Here is a 19,260-nt window from a genome sequence, read left to right on the forward strand (position 1 = left end):
CATGATTCAGGTTCTAAATGTCAAAAAGGTACTGCTCCACTTAGAGTCATAGCAACTTGCAACACTAAATCTGGGTCAGGAAAGAAACAGATGCCAAACTAAGAATTAACACTGATAAAACTAAGAGATAAATATTATTACTTTTTTAATCATCAAATCAGATTTCATCTTTTTCTTACAAAGGAAAATAAATAGAATTTTTATTTTCATTGTTAAAATTGCTTCATCACCTGAAAAATAAGAATAGGAGTGCTTTACAAGTATGGTGACCAGGTTCTGTTGTGTTTGAGATTTCTGTTGATAAAACTGGCGTCGTATATAAAAGGCTCTCAGTTTACATGTATCTTGTTTCATTCGTGGTAGAAAAGAAGAGAACACGTATGTGTGTTATAAAGAAATGAGACAGTTTGAAAAAGTGACCTCAACTGTGTCATCAGCGTTGGCTGACAGACAGTTGGTGGCTAGCGATAGGTTAACCAGTGATATTACCATGGGAAACCTGAGTTGGAGACATCAGGTATGTATAGCTTCATTTAATGACTCGAGCTCATGCAAATTAAATTAAAATGCAATTACTCTTAGTGCGGCTTGGCAGTTTGCCTACTGATTAATAGAAATCTACTCTAACAGTAAGATTTCACTTGTTCGTTATATGTCTGTCTTGTTATCAAAGAGTTTTTCCTTTTTCTCTCTCTTTTTTTGGGTCAGGGTTCCAGTTGATCCATCTTCTCTCTTGTCAGTATCACCAAGTCACAATCAGGTAATTTTCAGAATACTCTAGGATTTTTTTGTTTTGGTTTAGTTTTTATATTTTTTTAACTGAAATGTTTTTCTTGTTTTGCAGTACTTAAACTGCCATTAATTGACAGATATATGTAAACTTTACTACCTGTCTCCTCCATCATACAGTTAATATAACATGACTACATGATACTTAGCAACAGTGTTTTTAGACACGACACAAAGAATAAAACTTTTATGCACGTGATGGCTTTATAATACATATAACGACAATGCAGAGCTGGGAAAAGATAAGCAATAAATTTTAAGAAGCGCTAGATGACTACAGAGAAAAAGTTGCTTGGGTTAGTAATAGTTCCTTAAATTGTTTAGGAATATTGATAAGTTGATCCATATCTCCACTTGCATGTGCAAAATAAGACTTTTGTTTCAGCTATCACACACAGACTTGGAACTTCATCGGAGAAGAGAACAGTTGGTGGAGCGCACTCGGAGAGAGGCACAACGGGCTGCCCTCCAGTATGAGGAGGAAAAGCTGAGGACCAAGCAGATTCAGAGAGATGCTGTCCTGGACTTTGTCAAGGTGAGTCATCGAGCCCTTGAACGATGCTCCTCAAGTTACTGAGAAGTAAGTGCTTACTTGTTTTGCTGAGACTGTTAGTTTTTATTATCTTAAGTGAATTCAACTTTTAATTATAATTTTTTCTCAGTATAAGGAATCTTGACTAAATTGTGCGACTGTCTCCTACTTGTGATTAGATTGTCCCCATGCAGATAGACATGAGGATGCTCAGAAGTAATTGTCTTGCTCTTATGACCATAGTCTCCTCTTGACCAACAGTCCATCATTAGACATAACACTTAACTCTCCAGCTGCCATTTCCTCAATCTCTGTCATTATAGACAATCTCGATTAGTTTTCAAATTAGAGTTTAATCTTGCTCTATTAGTCAAAAAGAACCATCATAAGTTCTTAAGCAGAAGAAAATATGAGGAGAGAAATATTTCTGAAAAACAAACCTACTCACATGTAGAAGACGTTAGGATGATAGAGACTAGAAGGAGGAAAATGAAATAAGCAATTGCAGTGATTAGGCTAGGATGCAAAATGAAGGAGTAAAACTAGATGATTTCTAAGGTTACTAGGGGAAGACAGTGTTGCACACCACTAGGAGCTTGGAATCAGAAGTATCTGAATTTGAATTCAGCTTTACCGCTCACTGTGTGCTTGACTTTACAGAAGTTACTGAACCATTTTGTACTTCTCGTTTCCTCGTGTGTAATATATAACTATTAAATATTAACTATTTCAGAATTGTTGTGGATGCACCTAATACTTAATCCTAGTATGGTGGGTGCTGCATCCTCTACCACCACAGTGGATTGCGTAAGTTAACTGTAAGAGAGATTTCAAAAGAAGCATCAGTGAGATTTATGCGTTTGGACAAAGATACGTAACGAGTGTTGAATAAATCACTGAAGATTAGTTTAAAAAAGGATCTCAAAGCAGAGTTTTGAGTCTAAGAGAGTAGTTTTAATGGGTGTCTAGCATTAATGAAAGAATGTAAGATTTAGAATTAGAAGACCTAGATCCAAATCTCATTTATGATACCTACCAACATGGCCTTGCACATGTCACATAACCTTTCTTATCCTTATCTTCCTTATCTTTAAATGAGTATGATTATGATAGTATTTATTTATCTCATAATGTAAAAATAAGAACCACTTGACATACTATATATAAGAACACAGTGTCAAACTCTGATTCTACGGATTTCATAATATTATTATTTGATACAGTAACAGAAATTGGCAAATTGGGAAAAAGAGGCAGCTAGTATGGGAACTTGTGGGTTTGTTTCTGGATATATTGAATATGAGGTGACATTGGGGTTTCCAAGTAGAGAATTTCCACAGGCAGTTGAAAATACAAACTTGAAATTTGGGTGGTAGGAGAGAGCTGAATTGCTAGCAGTGGAAGTGATGTTTGAAGTCATTAGAGAATGATTTGGTTGGTGAGATCATCGCTCTGTGAATGTGCTTGTGTATGTTTACATCTAGTCTTTATTTCTATTTATAGATGCTTACAGATATATGAAAATAATCTTTGTCAGTTTGTTGCTTTTCCTCATTTAAATTGTAAGGTATTTAAGAGAAGGGGCAACATCTTTTAACCAGTAAACCTAGAAAAGTGCTATGTAGAGATATAGAAATTAATGTGAATGATTATTTTAGTAAATAAAATTTATCATTTCTAGTTTTCAAGGTTCTAACCAAATTCTCTTTTTTGGTGGCGGGGGTGGATGTACAGCAAAAAGCATCACAAAGTCCACAGAAACAAGCCCCCTTAGATGGTGAGGTAAGTCTATGTAATCGCCTTCCCTTTGCAATTTACTCTTACTGCAATGGCAATGAAATGTTTTACATGTGGTTATCGTGTGTTTTCAGTGATCAAAATATTGCATTTTCTTTTTGCCCCCTCACAAAATTTATTTATGAGGGAGAAGAAGACACAGACGAAGAGTTTATCAGAAATCTCTAGAGGAGGTCTTTTTAAATCTATACATATCCACCTAGAGATTATTTTGCTTCCTTTTCCCCAGCCCCTCCCATAAGCGTCATCCCCCTCATCGATTTTAGTAGCATGCTCTGTAATGAGAGGTAGTCCTGATGGCTGTAACTGGCCTTTGTGAATGGTGTATTGACATTAAACAAAGATTCTACATAGCACTTCAACTTGGTCATTTCCTAAGTGTATATGTATTGATTATGCTTTGTACATGTTAGCTTTATAAGTAGTACATTTTCATTACAAGTTATCATGTAAAATTAATTGCTTAGCCTTTTAAAAATTTATACACCTATTTTGATGTGGTTAAAATGAAGCTTACTAAATGAATATTTTTATTGTAGTTGGTTTTTCATTCAGGGCTATGAGCCCGTTAGGTCTGGTTCAAACCCCTGCTGTGAATTTGCATGTCTAACAAGTTCCCAGGCGCTGCTAATGCTGCTGGTTAGGGACCAGCTCTGAGAACCATTAGTAGAGCAGTGCTTCTCAAAATTTATCATACATAAGAATCACCTGGGGATCTTGTTAAACTGTGAATTCTGACTCAGGATATCTGGGGTGGAAATGCAAATTATCAGCAGGGGTTCAAACTAGAACAAACCAGCTCGAAGCCATGTTTTCATTAACCATTTCCTACACCTTACAGTTTTTTCAACTTATGATTATTACTTCCTTTAAAAAGGCATAAAAGCATGTTTTCACATGAATTTTGACTTTTTTTTTTTAATAAAATAGCTTATTTGAAAACTTAACACATTGGGACTATGCAAGCATCTATTTCTAGCACGGTGTTTTTTAAAGCACAAGTGTTTCTGGTATGGGCAGATGTATTGTTTGAAATAGTCCATTATAAAGTTTTTAAAATCTTATTGCACATATACTACTTTTTATTTATTTATATGTAAACATCATTGTTATAATATCTGATAGATTCACTCAGATGTTTTTAGTTGTCTTTTTTTCATGTGGTAATTTTTTTTTTCATTTTTTTTAAACTGCTTTAGATGAAGGTTTACAGAGCAAATTAGTTTCTCATTAAGCATTTAATACACATAATTGTTTTATGACATTGGTTGCCAACCCCACGATATGTCAACACTCTCCCCTTCTCCGCCTTTGGTTCCCCATTATCTGCTTTCCTGTCCCCTCCTGCGTTCTTGTCCTTACTCCTGCGCTGGTGTGCCCATTTAGTCTTGTTTTGTTTTATGGGCCCATCTATGGCTAAAGGGCAAACCTCAGGAGTGACGTCAGTACTGAGTTAAAAAGGGTGTCTGGGGGCAGTACTCTCGGGGTTTCTCCAAAAGTTATTTCCACGGAGCGAGCGGCTGGTGGATTTGAACTGCCAGTCTGTTGGTTAGCAGCCAAGGTCTTAACCACCACGCCATCAGGGCTCCGCCCATGGTAGTAATTCTGCACAAACCTTCTACAACCGAAGTTTTATAAGTTTAATACACTTTACCTTTTTTTATCCCAATATTTACTTCTTGAATGTGGTTTTGGGTAATTCATTACCTAAAAACTAAAGCTTCTGTGGGAAAATAAAATGTACAACTTCTAAATTTTTAATTATGCTCTTGTTTTGTCTGAAGAGGGTAATGAAGAGATGCCTACATTGGAAATCATGACTCTTGGACTCAATTGTTCAAAAAAAAAATTTTTTTAATAGTATTGTATTGAATTTTTGGTGAAAGTTTATACAGCAAGTTAGGTTCCCATTTGCCAGTTTCCACACAGATTGTTCAATGACATTAGTTACATTTATCACAATCTGTTAACATTCTCTCTTTTTTTTTTTAATTTCTACATGTACAATTTAATGACATTGATTACATTCTTCGAGTTGTGCAGCCATTCTCACCCTCCTTTTCTGCGTTGTTCCTCCCTCATTAACATAAGCTGTCTGCCCCCCAAGGTTCCTAACCTTTCGAGTTGCTGATGTCAGTTTGATCCCATGTAGATAGTCCTTAAAATAGCATAATTCTCAAGGCAGACATTTTTTACTAGTTAAGCTAAACTATTGTTTGGTTTTAAGAAGACTTCGGGGAATATTTTTGGTTTAAGGTTTAAAGATTATCTCAGGGCAATAGTTTCAGGGTTTCATCCGGTCTCCATAGCTCCAGGAAGTCGAGTCCATGAGAATTTGAAATTCTGTTCTGCATTTCCCCCTTTTAATCAGGATTATTCTATGGAATCTTTGATCAAAATGTTCAATAATGGTAGACGGGCACCATCCAGTTCTTCTGGTCTCATGGCAAACAAGGCAGTTATTCATGGAGGCAGTTAGCCACGTATTTCATATCCTCCTCTTATTCCTGACTGCCCTTCTTCCTTGTTGCTCCAGGTGAATAGAGACTGATTTTGCCTTGAATGGCCACTTGCAAGCTTTTAAGACCCCAGGCACTACACAGCGAACCAGGAGATAGAACAAGCAGCACTAAACATGTTATTAGCCCAGTTAACTGGGATGTCCCATGAAACCATGACCCTAAACCTCCAAACCAACGAACCAAATCCCATGAGGTGTTTGGTTGTACATAAGTAGCCTCAGCATTATTGGTCAATTTTGTTACAGATTCACCAAATGACCACAAATTCTTTATGTTACTGCTTCATCTGTACTTTAGTTTTCTCTCTGTGAACAGAGAATAGTCCTTGTTCCCTCTTTGCTTTAGAAGGTTTTTAGGCAATAAGATCATATTTGAAGTTGTTTAAACTCTTTGGAAGAAAATCACTGCTCAGAGTGAACTTATTAGCTGTTATGATACATGAATTCCAGATGATTTTGAATGTGGTCCTCTATGTCAGCATCTTCGCAAGTATGTCGCAAATGTGTCTTTCCCTGTGTATATTTGTGAAATAGATTGTGTGTGCACAGTTTGTTTTTGACATTGCTTCATTTTTCTCCACCTCTCCAGTGTCCTTTCCCATCCAGAAGGTCTCAGCACACTGATGATAGTGCCTTGCTAGTGGTAAGAGCTTTGCAAAAAATGGAGTTTGAAATTGCTACATCTAGAGATTGAAGACCAGCTCTTGCACTTTTCACTTAGAAATGATTTAAATATCATAAAACATGATGAATATCATTACTAAATGCTTTACACATAGCTATAACTGTTTCCGTACCTTCCCATTTGTGGTTTATCCAGTGTTCCAGAGCTCTGCAGCTGTGATTCACATATCTTTGTCAGTGCTTCCAAAAGTAAAACATTTGCATTGAGAACCATATTGACTTTGTGTGTGTGTGTGTGTATGTGTGTAGCATAACAGTTTTTTAATGTTATTTCTGGTTCCAGATGTACTTACTCTGTAAATCATTAATTTGACCCATGAGTCACCTGTGTGTTAACTGGATTGCCTTACTCTGTGGTGTTAATTATACAACTGTATATTTGGCATCCTGTTTACTTACGTATTTTAAACTGCTGTAAATCCCAGACTTAGGCTGGTTTTAAATACTTACATCTCTTACATCTCAAAATTATCCCTCCATACCCATTTTTTTAACTCAGGAATACGTGAGCTGGAATGCTATCTATTGATCATTTTCAACACTGGTTTCCTTTTATTGCCTGTTCCATCAGCTGAAAATTAGTATAAGAGCTTTGTTTAAAGCCTTACTTTTTTCAGCCTTGCAAGACAATTCTATTTGCTTTTCTTATCATGTTTTATGTTATTTTTCACAGTAGTATTGAAAACTAGCAGTTCAGAAATCCAGTAACTGCTGCCATTGTGCATACCACTGCATGAAGTGCATGCTTCAGCATGAGATTCTGTTACATTAGCCCCCCTTGTCTGTTAAAATGCCTGTGTATCGTGCAATCATCATTTACATTGAGGTGGATAAAGCACATTTTAACTGGGCAGTCTTACAGATGAATTCACTACCAGCCTCTGGAGTTTTAGTGGGAATTAATTGGCATAAGAAACAAATAATAATTTAAATTCATGCAGAAAAATACTGAGAGTCTCTGATTATCCAGATACTTTACCAGAATTGTCTCATTCAGTTCTCACAACAACCCTGAGAGGTGGGAGGTTTTGTAACCATTTTACAAATGACTACTCGAGGCACAGAATGGTTAAAAGACCTGTGCAAGGTCACTTAGCGCGTAAGTGCAAGACTGAGCTTGAATCTAGATTCTGGCTGCTTGAGAACCTATACTGTTCAACACCATGCTGTACTGCTTCCCTTACTGTAACTGAAAATAGTTTAGGAAACTGAAGATGAGATTTAAGAACACATACAGTAAGTGATTTAAGTCTGAGAACCCAGACTCTTGTCAAGGAAAAAATGAAATTTGGAAAAACAGACAAAACCTCTTCAATATGCAATTTAAAATGGCTTTCAGCTATTTCTCAAAACACATACACTTGTATTTTAGTTACCAGTAAACATGTCTGACCTAAATTAGATGGCCTTTAAAAGCAAGGATTGTCTCTCACATTTCTTGGTATGCCAAGTAGTGTCCAACACTGTCTTTTGAGTTGTATTTTAAATCATACTTCTGACCAGTTCACAACTACTCTTCAAAGGCTTCATATTGCTTGTAAAAGATGGTCCAAACTTCGTAACATGATGTACAAGCTCCCACATGTTCTGGCTACTGTCTACTTCGCCAGTCTCATCTCTGGGCTCATGCTATGCCAGCATGTTTTCAGCTCTACGATAATGGTGAACCCTTGAAAGGTCTGGCATTCTACTTCCAACAAATCAGCCATTAAAAACCTTATGGGGCGCATTTCTACTGTGACACACATCAGGTCACCAGGAGTCAGAACTGACACAATGGCTGCTGGTTTTTCCACCTCAGGACCTTTGCAAATGCTGTTCCCTCTGCATGGAATGCCTCTTCTTCCCTGTGTATACACCTTGGTTAGCTACTACTCAGCTGTCAGGTATCAGCTTAAATGTTTCATCTTTAAAATGGCCTTTCTTCAAACTCTGCCCCCCAAGTCAAATTTGCATCTCTACTGTTTATTTTTTTCCTTCATAGTACTTTTATTTGGATGTTTATTGTTTTATATCTTTCCTCTGTTAGACTACCGGAGTATAAGCTTCATGGACCCAGGGATATTATCTGTCGTGTTTACCTTTGTATACCCATCCCCACCATAGTTTCTGGGATATATTGAGTGCCCAGTATTTCCTGAGTGAATATATGTGCTGTGCATCAAGTAGATGCGCAGTAAATTGGTTCCTGATGAAAAGGTCTGATGATACAGTGAGAGAAATGCTGAATTTCATTTAAAGACGTTGAAATGTAGCATTTGCAATATTATTAACATTTAATATCAGTCATATTAGCATCCCCTTAGGGCCGCCCTTCAAGCTCATGTTGATTTCATCTGTATATCATCTGAGGAGCCCTGGTGATGCAGTGGTTGAGCGCTCAGCTGCTAACCAAAAGGTTGCTGGTTCCAACCCATCAGCCGCTCTCCAGGAGAAAGATGTGACAGTCTGCTTCTGTAACGAGTTACAGCCTTGGAAACCCTATGGGGCAGTTCTTCTCTGTTCTGTAGGGTTGCTATGAATCTGCATTCTAAGAGTATCTAGGCTATTTCACTTCTTCTTCCCTCCACTCCTTTTGCCCTTTGCCAGCATACTGGCTTTGAGCCTTTTTGTGCTTGACATTGACAGTAATTTCTAGTCCTTTTGATTAAGGCGGCCCAGGAAATCTAATAGGAGAAGCATATACAGTGTATTACTGTTGTGATAGTCTTGTTTTTGATACCACGTTCATTTCTTCATTTGCTTTTCTGCCTTAACGTAGCTTATGTTATTGTAATTTCCTTAACTGTTGCACATTATGTGTTAAATGCTTTTTGTCGAAAAAAGACATTGCTTCCTATCAGCTCTCATTAAAAATAGAATTGTATTTATTTTATTGGCCACCTACGTACTTTTTTCTAAATGACCACATGTGTTCTTGTTAATTTTTTCCATGATTCAGAAATTGGTTATCTAGTTTAAATTTTTTAATTACTTATCTTACAAAGGCTTTAATATCTTTAAGCTTTTAGTATTCTGTTGTTTTAATAGGTAAACTCTATTTAGCACACCCTTCAAGAGAGTCCTGTCTTCTCTGATTTCCACTCCCCACCAGATTTTAAAATGGTCTTACCTGTAATCAAAATTCTGTACAATAGATTCTAACACTTAATATCTCTAACCTTCCCTTTTCCTTAGAATTCTTTTCTGGTACAACATAAATTGCAAAAGCACATGTGTTCAGTAAATCTATAACTTTCTGTAAGGGTTTGGCAATGCCAGAAGAGAAACCTTTTCAGAGAATAAGTAGTTAGTTGTATGTTGATTGATGAGGAGGTAAAGGATTCAAAAAGAAGGGAAATTCCACCGTGTCTTCTCGTAGGTCATCTGGACTTTGACAGAGGCTGAAATGAAATGCTGGTTCATCCTCAGGGTGTGATGCAGAATTTTTAGGTCCTGCCTTCTTCATATCAGAGACATTAAAATGAATTATAATAAATCTAATTTGGATTAATATTGAAAAAATTTTCTTCTTATACATGATAGTTCTGCTCAGTTAAAATTAGCTCTTGAATGGATTTGTTCCCCCCCGCCACCTCCCATCATAGGAACAGCACAGGACTCATTAGTTTCTAAAGCTATTTTGCTAAAAATATGATGTTCTCAGTTTTTTGCATAAATGGTAGAAAATCATTTTTAATAAATCATGCCTCATTTCTTGATTAATGAACTGTGAGGTATTGTGCATGTCTCAAAATATGTTAAGTGGGAAAACTTTGTCTAACAAATTATGGGTTTTTCCTCCCAAATATTTTCTTTCTCCCCTATGAATATCTTAGTGAAACATTTGAGAGTTGTCAATTGACTTTACTTTTCTAATTTCACTGACCAGATCTGCCTGCCTGACATTTTGCTAACATAAATGCTGCTTTCTGTTTCTTCTCTTCCTCTTGAAATTTAGTCGCTGTCAGGGTTGAATAATCAAGTGGGCTGTGCTACTACCCTGCCTCATTCTTCTGCCTTCACGCCTCTTAAGGTATCTCTGTTATTGTGATTCACCAGGAAATTTGGGGAGGGAAGGTATGCACGGGAGATCTTAAATTTTCCAATGGATTGGTCTAACAATCTGAAATCTAGGATCGCATGAAGTATACCTAAGCTTATAAAACCATCTGAACTTGTTAACATTGATTTCACTTGAAAATTTTGACAGTTTTATCATGCCAGAAATGGTTATAGAGAGTTAATTCTTTATATTCAGATTGTGTTTGAAATGTAATCCTAATTTTCTTTCCCAGGTTTTTTTTTTTTTTTTTTGGTCATGAGTTATTATTTTACTTTGGTTAAAATGTAATGTTAAATTAACTGTTGTCTGATGTGTCATGTGAAATAATTTGAGCCCCAGTCCCCAAAATTATCACTGCCAAAACCCTCTATAGCAGGGGTTGGCAAACTATGACCTCAAGGCCACTTTTTTTTGTAAATAAAGTTTTATTGGTACAGAGCTACTTCCATTTGTCTATGTATGGATGCGTTCATGCTGAACAGCAGTTGGAATAGTTTTAAGAGAGATCATATGGCCAAGAAGCCTAAAATGTTTATTATCTGGCCCTTTAAGAAAAAATTTGCCAACTCCTGCTTTATACCAACAGTAATGTCATGAGATGATAAATTCCACCTTCTGAAAAAATTAAATCTGACTCTAAAAATTAAGAACCTGTAGTATTTTCTTTTTTTGAAGGCCTCTAGGGATGATAATTCCATATTTGTTAATTTATGATACATAATAAATGATTAATAATCCTTACTGTCAAGAAGGTTGTCCTCTCTGTCTGACTTACATCTGTCCTGCTGTGGTTTATGCTTATTTCTTCTTTCTTTACAGAGTAGAGATTTTCTAGTTACTTTGTAATCTTTATATTTGAAATTCTGCATGAAAACGATTACAACATCACCCTTGTCTTCTCTTCCTAAATAAACTCAGATCCTTTTACATGCTTTTTCTAGCCCATTAATCCTTAGGAGCTTTCACAAGTTCTCAGCTTTCCGTTTTGGCTTTTTAGTCCCAAACTAGAAGTAAGAGCCTGCCTGGTGCTGAGCATGAAATAAAGGGCTTTTCAGTGCCTTACCTTGAGCATTATTAGGTTGACTTTTTCAGTTTTGGTATTCGTTTTGCTTAAAATCTACTGTAGGTCTCAAATGTGTCAGTTATACTCCTAAGTGATAATTAATTTCCACATCTTGTATCTTTTGTTTTTCTCTGAATATTTAATTTTGCTTTTTGAACGTTTTTGCTTCTCCAGTTTACCAGGATACTTTCAAATTCTTATATCATGTCCTTCTAAGTGCTGACTCTCAACTTTATAACATCTGTAAACCTGGTAAACCTTTTCTCTAATCATTATTGAAGGTGCTGTACATATACACATGACTCCTGAAAAAATTCTCTTCTTTGTTAACCCTTTTCCAGCCTTCCTCACTTGGGTTCCTCATATAGACAACACAGGATATTTGTGGAACTTTTTTCAAAACTCTCCCAAGGAAGATATATAATTAGTATCACGCCAGATGCATAGGAGAGAAGTTAATTCGTAACACTCGATGGCAACCTTAGGGCCTTGGGGCTTATACTATCCCCGAATCCTAGTTGACAAAGACCTATTCTGAAATGTGCGAAATGCTGTGTAATCCAGACCACATTTTCTTGTTTTATTATGAATATCGTGTGAAATTTAAATCTAAAACTTTACTGCATTTAAGATAGATGACAAGTCTAACTTTCTATCAGTCAGACCTGCTGCACTGTCAAATGATTAGTTTAAAAAGAGTCTTTAGTTTTTGGTGTCACATTTACTTTACAGCAGTTATACAGTGTATTTGGACACAGTTCTATTTCTTCTATTTTCGAAACTGAGTTCATGTCAATTTCTGAGATTATTCCTTAGTCTTTTTTTTTTCTCTCTATTTCTCCAAGAGTTCCCAAGTAAAGTTAATGACCCAAGAATGATTTGAACTGATTATTTTAATATCCTAGAACGCAAGTAAGGAGCCCTCATGACACAGCGGTAAAGTGCTAGGCTGCTAACCGAAAGGTCAGCAGTTCAAACCCACCAGCTGCTCTTCGGCGAAAGGCGTGGCAGTCTGCTTGCATAAAGATGACAGCCTTGGAAACCCTGTGGGGCAGTTCTACTCTGTTCTGTAGGGTTGCCATGAGTCAGAATTGACTCGATGGCAGTGAGTTTTTTTGGGTTTAGAAAACGAGCCAGTTATAGTTTCAATAAAAGTATTTTTTTAAATTATCATTTTATAAGCTCTCTCTAGTCCCTTTTGTTTTTTAGTATACTCAACTGTGTGTTGTCTGTTGCTGTTCCTGGAGGAAGAGCACGTTCACTGCTGTTCAGTGTCATTTGTTTCAGCTCTTTCTTCTGTTTAATAAAGTTGCTGTATTTATCTTTATCCCTTAATATGTTTACATTTCTAGTCTAACTCTTAATAGGTCTTTTCCTATTTTGCAAACTATTTTTCCTTTACATCTAGAATAATATGTTTCTTATTTGCACCACTGACCCTTGAGCAGATCTTTGGTTAGCTAACTAGCTTTCCCCTTCCTATCTCACATTCCTTGAAAAGAAAGGTGGTTCTTTATTTTCTTATAAAGATAAATTCAACTTTTGCCTTGTCTGCCTGTTCATTCCTTTTACTAGTTCCTGTTGCTTTTGTTTTATATTTCTTGTTTAATTTCCCATTTCTTCCTGACATCCTGAACTTAGTTTATTTGCATCTATAAGCTTCATAGATATGTTGTCGTCTTCATTAATGAAGATGTAATACATTACTTTATTCAAGAGTGCAGCTTACTTTTTAATCTTAATTCTCAGTCTACAAGTATCAAACCAAGGAATCCATACCAGAAAATTGTCTCTAGATCACTCCAAGAATTTTCTTGACAGTGGCTTTTGTTTATTTATTTTTTTCTAGCAGTTAAAATTCCTTATTAATTTTATCTGACCCAAGTCCAGCTAGAGATATAAGATTTCTGAAAATATTGAGACCAAGAAAAAAAAAGGAATGGAAGCAGATGTATGCATGTGTGTTAATTTTAAAGTCATTATTAGTACAGAAATGTGTCTTGGTTATCATAAAGTTATAACATATTTAAATTATTGAGTGTAATTAGATGTCAGGGTCTGAAAATTTTTTGATCATATTATTCCAGCTTTTCTTGATTCTCCTCCCCTGCCAAGTCTTCAACATCTTTAACCCAAGCAACCAACTTTTTTTTTTCAGTTAGCTTAACTGCTTTTCCCATGTTTTAGATAAACTTTCTCCCAGTTTAGCTAGCTCTTCCCCCTTTTTACAGTTCCTTTGGTCAATGAATTGAAAATATCTTGGACTCAAATACTAGCTTGGAAAATACACTATCATCTCTAAAACACCATTTTTCATAACTGAAATGAGGAAACATCCATCACTGTTTCTTAAAACATTCAATTTTATTCTCCAAAGAAAAAAGTACTTTGGAAACTATTCCAGAAAACTATTATAAAATTTTGCCTCTTTCCTACACATTTCCCAGTAAACTTCTGCCTTAGGATGATCACTTTTCATAGTCTAAGGACAGCCTGCTAGATAATGGGACTCTTTATAGGAAGTATTATATAAACCTTTTGCATTCTACACAGTAAAATAAAAGGTTTGGTTTATGGGGAGTGAGGAGGGTGTGACTTAAAAAATTAATTCATTTCACCAAATACTCATTTCTAGATTTAATTTTGAAAGAGAGTTGCATGGGTTTTTTTTTTCTTTTATAATCCCAAAGTTACCATAAATGTGGAAAGTACCTCTTCTTGAGTAATAATTAATGACATACGTGTTTCTCTACAGAGTGACGATAGATCTAATGCCTCATCAAGTTCACCTACAGCAGAAACAGGTAATAGACACAAAGGTGCAGTGAACCACATGAAGATTAATAATTCTTCACCAGGATTTTCCTGATAATTATTTCTTAAATAGTTGCCACTTCTTTTTCTGAGATGGGACATTAGACACAAAATGGGGAACTTTCTGCACATTTTCCATTTTTCAAACCAACTGCTTTTTCACCTACTCAGCCATTTGCTCTAACAAATGAGTATGAGCCAGCAGGACCTTAGCTTTGCAAGTAACTGTGTATTCATCCTGCCTTTATTGATATACCAAAAATAACATGACAATTAAAAAACATAAAAGCAGCCAGCCTGTCTGCTTTCATGCTAACTTTTCCGTACCATACTTTGCATTAATAAAATGATAATGTTATATCATTGCCATATTTAATTTGATTTTTTTCTTTGTTTGCTGCTTATTGAACTTTTGTGACAAGCACATCTGCTATTATATTTAATTTTCTTTCCATCTCCTTTAATCTTATTTTGCATTTCCATGCTGATTTAGTTCATCATTCCCCTGCATATTCCTTTCCTGCTGCTGCTATCCAGAGAAACCAGCCCCAACGCCCTGAAAGCTTCCTTTTCCGAGCAGCTGTCAGGGTAGAAACAAATAAAGGTAAGTAGTAGTGATCAAGCAGTCCCTGGGTAGTTCAAATGGCTAAGCGCTTAGCTACTAGCTGAAAGGTTGGTGGTTCAAACCTACCCAGAGGTGCCTCAGAAGAAAGGCCTGGCAAACTGCTTTTGAAAGGTCACACCTTTGAAAACCCTGTGGAATAGTTCTAGTCTGCACACACATAGGTCACCAGCAGTCAGGATCGACTCGATGGCAACTAATAACAACAACAGTAGTGATTAAAAAGGGCAAGAGGGCTAAACAATGACATTAATTGTTACATGTTGAACCTCTGGCTTGAACTGTCTCCTTGGCAGAAGCTTTAAACCCATTGCATTTGTCTGTAATCTTATTGACTAAAGCCAGAAAATCTTCGAATTTGTTTTGATAAGAAAGCTTCTTGGTACCACCTAAAAGCAGGTTATAGTGTTTGAACAGGTAAAAGGCCCTTTCAGGGCTTTAGAGTGTGTTCCTTCTCTGTGAAATGAGCTCTTTTTCTGATTTATGTTGACAAAAGCTGTTTTCCCTGTTCTTAACTAAATCTTGACATTCTTGTGGTTATTATGACAAATTATTTGCCCGGCCCCAAAAGGAGAAGTTACTTAGAAGTGGAAATAACATTTGAAGTTCTTTTAAATTTTTTTTCCCCATTGCCATGGAGTTGATCCCAACTCATAGTGACCCCATAGGACAAAGTAGAACGACCCCATAGGACAAAGTAGAACTGCCCCATAGAGTTTCCAAGGCTGGAATCTTTACTGAAGCAGACTGTCACATCTTTCTCCCATGGAGCAGCTGGTAGGTTTGGACCACCAGCCTTTCAGTTAGCAACCAAGTGCTTAACCACTGCGCTACCAGGATTCCTTGTTCTTTTAAATAACTACTTTTAATGTAACAGACGCACTGCTGGTGGACTCTAAATTAATATGGAAAACTGTTTGCATTGTTTACTAAAGTCGAACATTTGTATACTGTATGACCAGCAATTTTACTTTCAGGAGTGTGTACATATTTACGTATTACTTATGTACAACACAATATCTTACATATTAATATTGTTCTAGGTCATGGTTCACCCCTTCTGTCATCTTCTGCACCTGCCACTGATTCTACAGATAGCATAACAAGGCAAGATTCAAGACAGCGAGAAGAAGAGCTGGAATTAATAGATCAACTACGGAAAGTGTGTACTTATCTTTGAATGACACTTTTTTGTGATGTTGTTATAGACCATAATCCTGTAATCACTTTTTCATTTGATATTTAAATTTTAATAGAATCAACAGGTACTGACCTTATGCTATGTATTGTGATGAATGTAAAAGAAACGTTGCTAATAAGGAAATTGTTTTCAACTATTTACTAAGAAATTGATTGAGACAGGTTATTCTATAAAGCTCAATTCCTGGCCCTACTCATTTAAAATTGATTTCCTTTCTGCCTCATGTAAAGAAATCTTGTCAGAGTTATAATAATTTATATATGTATACACATATCATATTTACATATATATAATGATCAGCTGTTTAATTTGGAATTGAAAGAGAATCCTGTGTTTTATCAGAAAATTATAATTGGATTTCTGTTGTACTTTGCACCACTGAAGCCTGGCTGTAATTCAATATATATTAGATCTCTTTAAGTTATTGACTTAGGATAGAAATGTAAAATAGATATTGTGGTACTTAAGTTACTTGCTTTTTATCTTAACGTCTAATTAAATGTATCACAGTGTAACTTATGTCGTGTGTGTCTTACCACTTTTCAGTTAATACACTACCTGTTTTTCTGTTCTTGCAGCATATTGAGTACCGGTTGAAAGTATCTCTACCTTGCGATCTTGGAGCAGCTCTGACTGATGGTGTTGTTCTTTGCCATTTGGCCAATCATGTGCGGCCTCGATCTGTCCCAAGCATTCACGTGCCCTCACCAGCTGTAGTAAGTCCATTATGCTAAAAAATGTTTGGCATTTCATCAGAGATTTATTGAGTATAGTGGCCAGCACTTTGCTGGATGCTAGGGAAACAAACATGAGTAGAATCTAGCCCCTGCCTTCCTGAGTCTCACTACTACTAGAGAAAAAATAGGCACATAAACAATCAGTTACAACAGTGTGGTAAATCTTGTATGTAAGAGGGCAGCTATGGTGACACAAAAAAAAAGGACCGCTTAGCTCTGCCTGGATAGTTCTGGGAAGCCTTCTCAGAAGAGGTAAAATTTAATTCTTGAAGTCTGAGTAGGAATGTGCTAGCAGTACAGAGTGAGGAAGGCATTCCAAGCATGGTATTGTTAGATTCAAAAGCTAGGAAACATCACGGCATTCTTAAGTTGTTCAGGATGGATCATACACAGGGTGTGGGGGTGAATGGCAGGGAAGGAAGCTAGGGATATAACCCAGGCACCATGTTACAAGAGCCTCTTGTTACCGTGTCAAGGAGTTAGAAGATTATCTTACTGTAGACAGTGAGGAAACACTGAAAAAATTTAAATAGAGGAGTAATATGGTAGTAACTGTAGTTTAGAATGATCAGCCTGGCTGCTAAGTAACAGATCTGAGGTGGTACCACTAGAGGAAGGAAGTCCAGTGAAGAGCCTGCTGCATTAGTCCAGGCTAGAGAAGGTAACAGCCTGAATTAGGGCAGCGGGAGGGAGGATGCGAGAGGAGATAGGCTGAGAAGACTATTTCAGAGGTGGAGCTGACAGGACCTGGTGACCAGCCTCAGGGAGGAAATGAAGGAGAATATGCATTCAGGGTGACGGCAAGTGTTGTTTGGACTGCTGGCCCGATCTGGATGTCAGTAATCAACATGGCAGCCCACAAAAGAACAAGCAGGCTTTGCGTTGACACACCTCTTTTTTTTTTTCCTCCAAACTTTTATTATGAACATTTTCAAACTTTCAGAAACATTGAAAGAATAGTACAGTGTACACCCTTAAAGCCACCACCTAGCTCTGCATTTGGCCACACTTGTGTTATCTGTCGATATTTGTATGTGAGTATGTATTTTTAGCTATACCATTTAAAAGATATCATAATATTTTACCCTTAAATATTTCAGCCTGCATGTCCTAAAAATAGGGACATTCTCCTTTACAGTAATAGTAACTAAGGAAATATAACAATAATTTCATTATTTCATGAAATATTCAGTCTGTGTCTTAGGTCAGGTTTCCTAGAAACAGAGCCTGAGACAGGGATTTGGGTGCCTGTAACATACTGAAGGTGCTCTCTCAAAAGATGGGGAGAGAGGAAAGCAGTATAGGGCAGGGGAAGGAGTTAAGCAGGGATGTGTGCGCTACTGAGTAAAGCTTCAGCCTGATTCCATATGGAGCTCTGGAGTGTAAATTGTGTCACAGAGTATGTTCTGCTGTGAGGCAGGAGGGCTCAGCCCTCTGTCAGTCACTTATTATCTACAGGCTATGGGGAAGGTGGCCTAGGACAGTTCTTCAAAGAAGGCGACAGCTATGAGCCATTAGAAGCCAATAGGAAGTAGGGGAAGCGGGGAGGGTGGATGCATAGGCTGGGTAAAGGAAAAGTGGGTGAGGAACCAGCAGCATCCACCACAGGTTGTGTTCAAACTTCCCTAGTTGTTCCAAGAATATCTTTTATGGCTGCTCTCCCCCCAACCCCACCCCCAGTATACACACACATAACAACCAAGATATAATCGAAGTTCCCATGCTACATTTGATTCTTACGGGACACCCTCTTTTGATGATACTCAGGGTACCCGAGCAGATACTCTGCATTAGTAACATGCTTAGCAGTGTGTAGCCTTTTGCAAATGATTTTGCCCTCGTCTTACTTTCTGGCCACTTATTATTATTTACCAGGCAATCCCTGACACAAATTCTTTATTCAAAATGCAGTTGTGTCTAGGCCTATGGATTGCCACTTCTGGAGATTGATCTTGCTACCCCTCCAGATGCAGTTGCTCTGCCCCTCCCAAAGCCTTGTATTCTTGTAATTATAAGAGCTTCCCAATCCTGGGCTGGGTCTCCTCTTTGTTCCCAAAGTCCCAGGACTCTTATATGGCTCTTTCCCATCTGACACATCCAAAAATAGTCATGCATTTGCTTCTGAGGAAAATAGCTACTTTTTATTTAGCAGCTTCAGGAACCAGGCCTTCAGTTTTGTACAGAAACCTGTAGCACTACCAAAGTCGACCATGCACCCAGAGGCTCAGAAGACCTGGTCTTCTGTCCTGAGCGTGGTGGTGAAGAGAGGCGGAAACGACGTGCTGTTTGATAACACCAGGAAAGGAAGGGTCTGCTCACGCTTTGCATTCTTCCCGGTTTCTGTCAACTGAGTTAAGAAGAAATTTTGTTCTTTAATTAAAAAAACAAAAGGGCAAGTCTGTCATTTTTTGTAGGAAGTAACAAGGAACTGATATGCAGAAAGGGGAATTTGAGT

At 37.1% G+C, this 19,260-nt stretch overlaps 1 protein-coding gene across 1 annotated transcript in view; it reads left to right on the top strand.

The window, feature by feature from the left end:
* Window positions 1-19,260, top strand: part of LRCH3 (leucine rich repeats and calponin homology domain containing 3) — a 107,416-nt gene that overhangs the window by 77,791 nt on the left and 10,365 nt on the right. The window contains exons 9-17 of the mRNA XM_023728678.1: window positions 364-517; window positions 611-760; window positions 1,175-1,324; window positions 3,056-3,103; window positions 10,264-10,338; window positions 14,187-14,235; window positions 14,739-14,849; window positions 15,911-16,029; window positions 16,647-16,784. Coding sequence (XP_023584446.1) covers window positions 364-517; window positions 611-760; window positions 1,175-1,324; window positions 3,056-3,103; window positions 10,264-10,338; window positions 14,187-14,235; window positions 14,739-14,849; window positions 15,911-16,029; window positions 16,647-16,784 — 994 coding nt within the window. The remainder of the gene's footprint in view (window positions 1-363; window positions 518-610; window positions 761-1,174; window positions 1,325-3,055; window positions 3,104-10,263; window positions 10,339-14,186; window positions 14,236-14,738; window positions 14,850-15,910; window positions 16,030-16,646; window positions 16,785-19,260) is intronic.

This window comes from Trichechus manatus, unplaced genomic scaffold (genome assembly GCF_000243295.1).
Source record: "Trichechus manatus latirostris isolate Lorelei unplaced genomic scaffold, TriManLat1.0 scaffold00026, whole genome shotgun sequence".
NCBI lineage: Eukaryota > Metazoa > Chordata > Mammalia > Sirenia > Trichechidae > Trichechus > Trichechus manatus.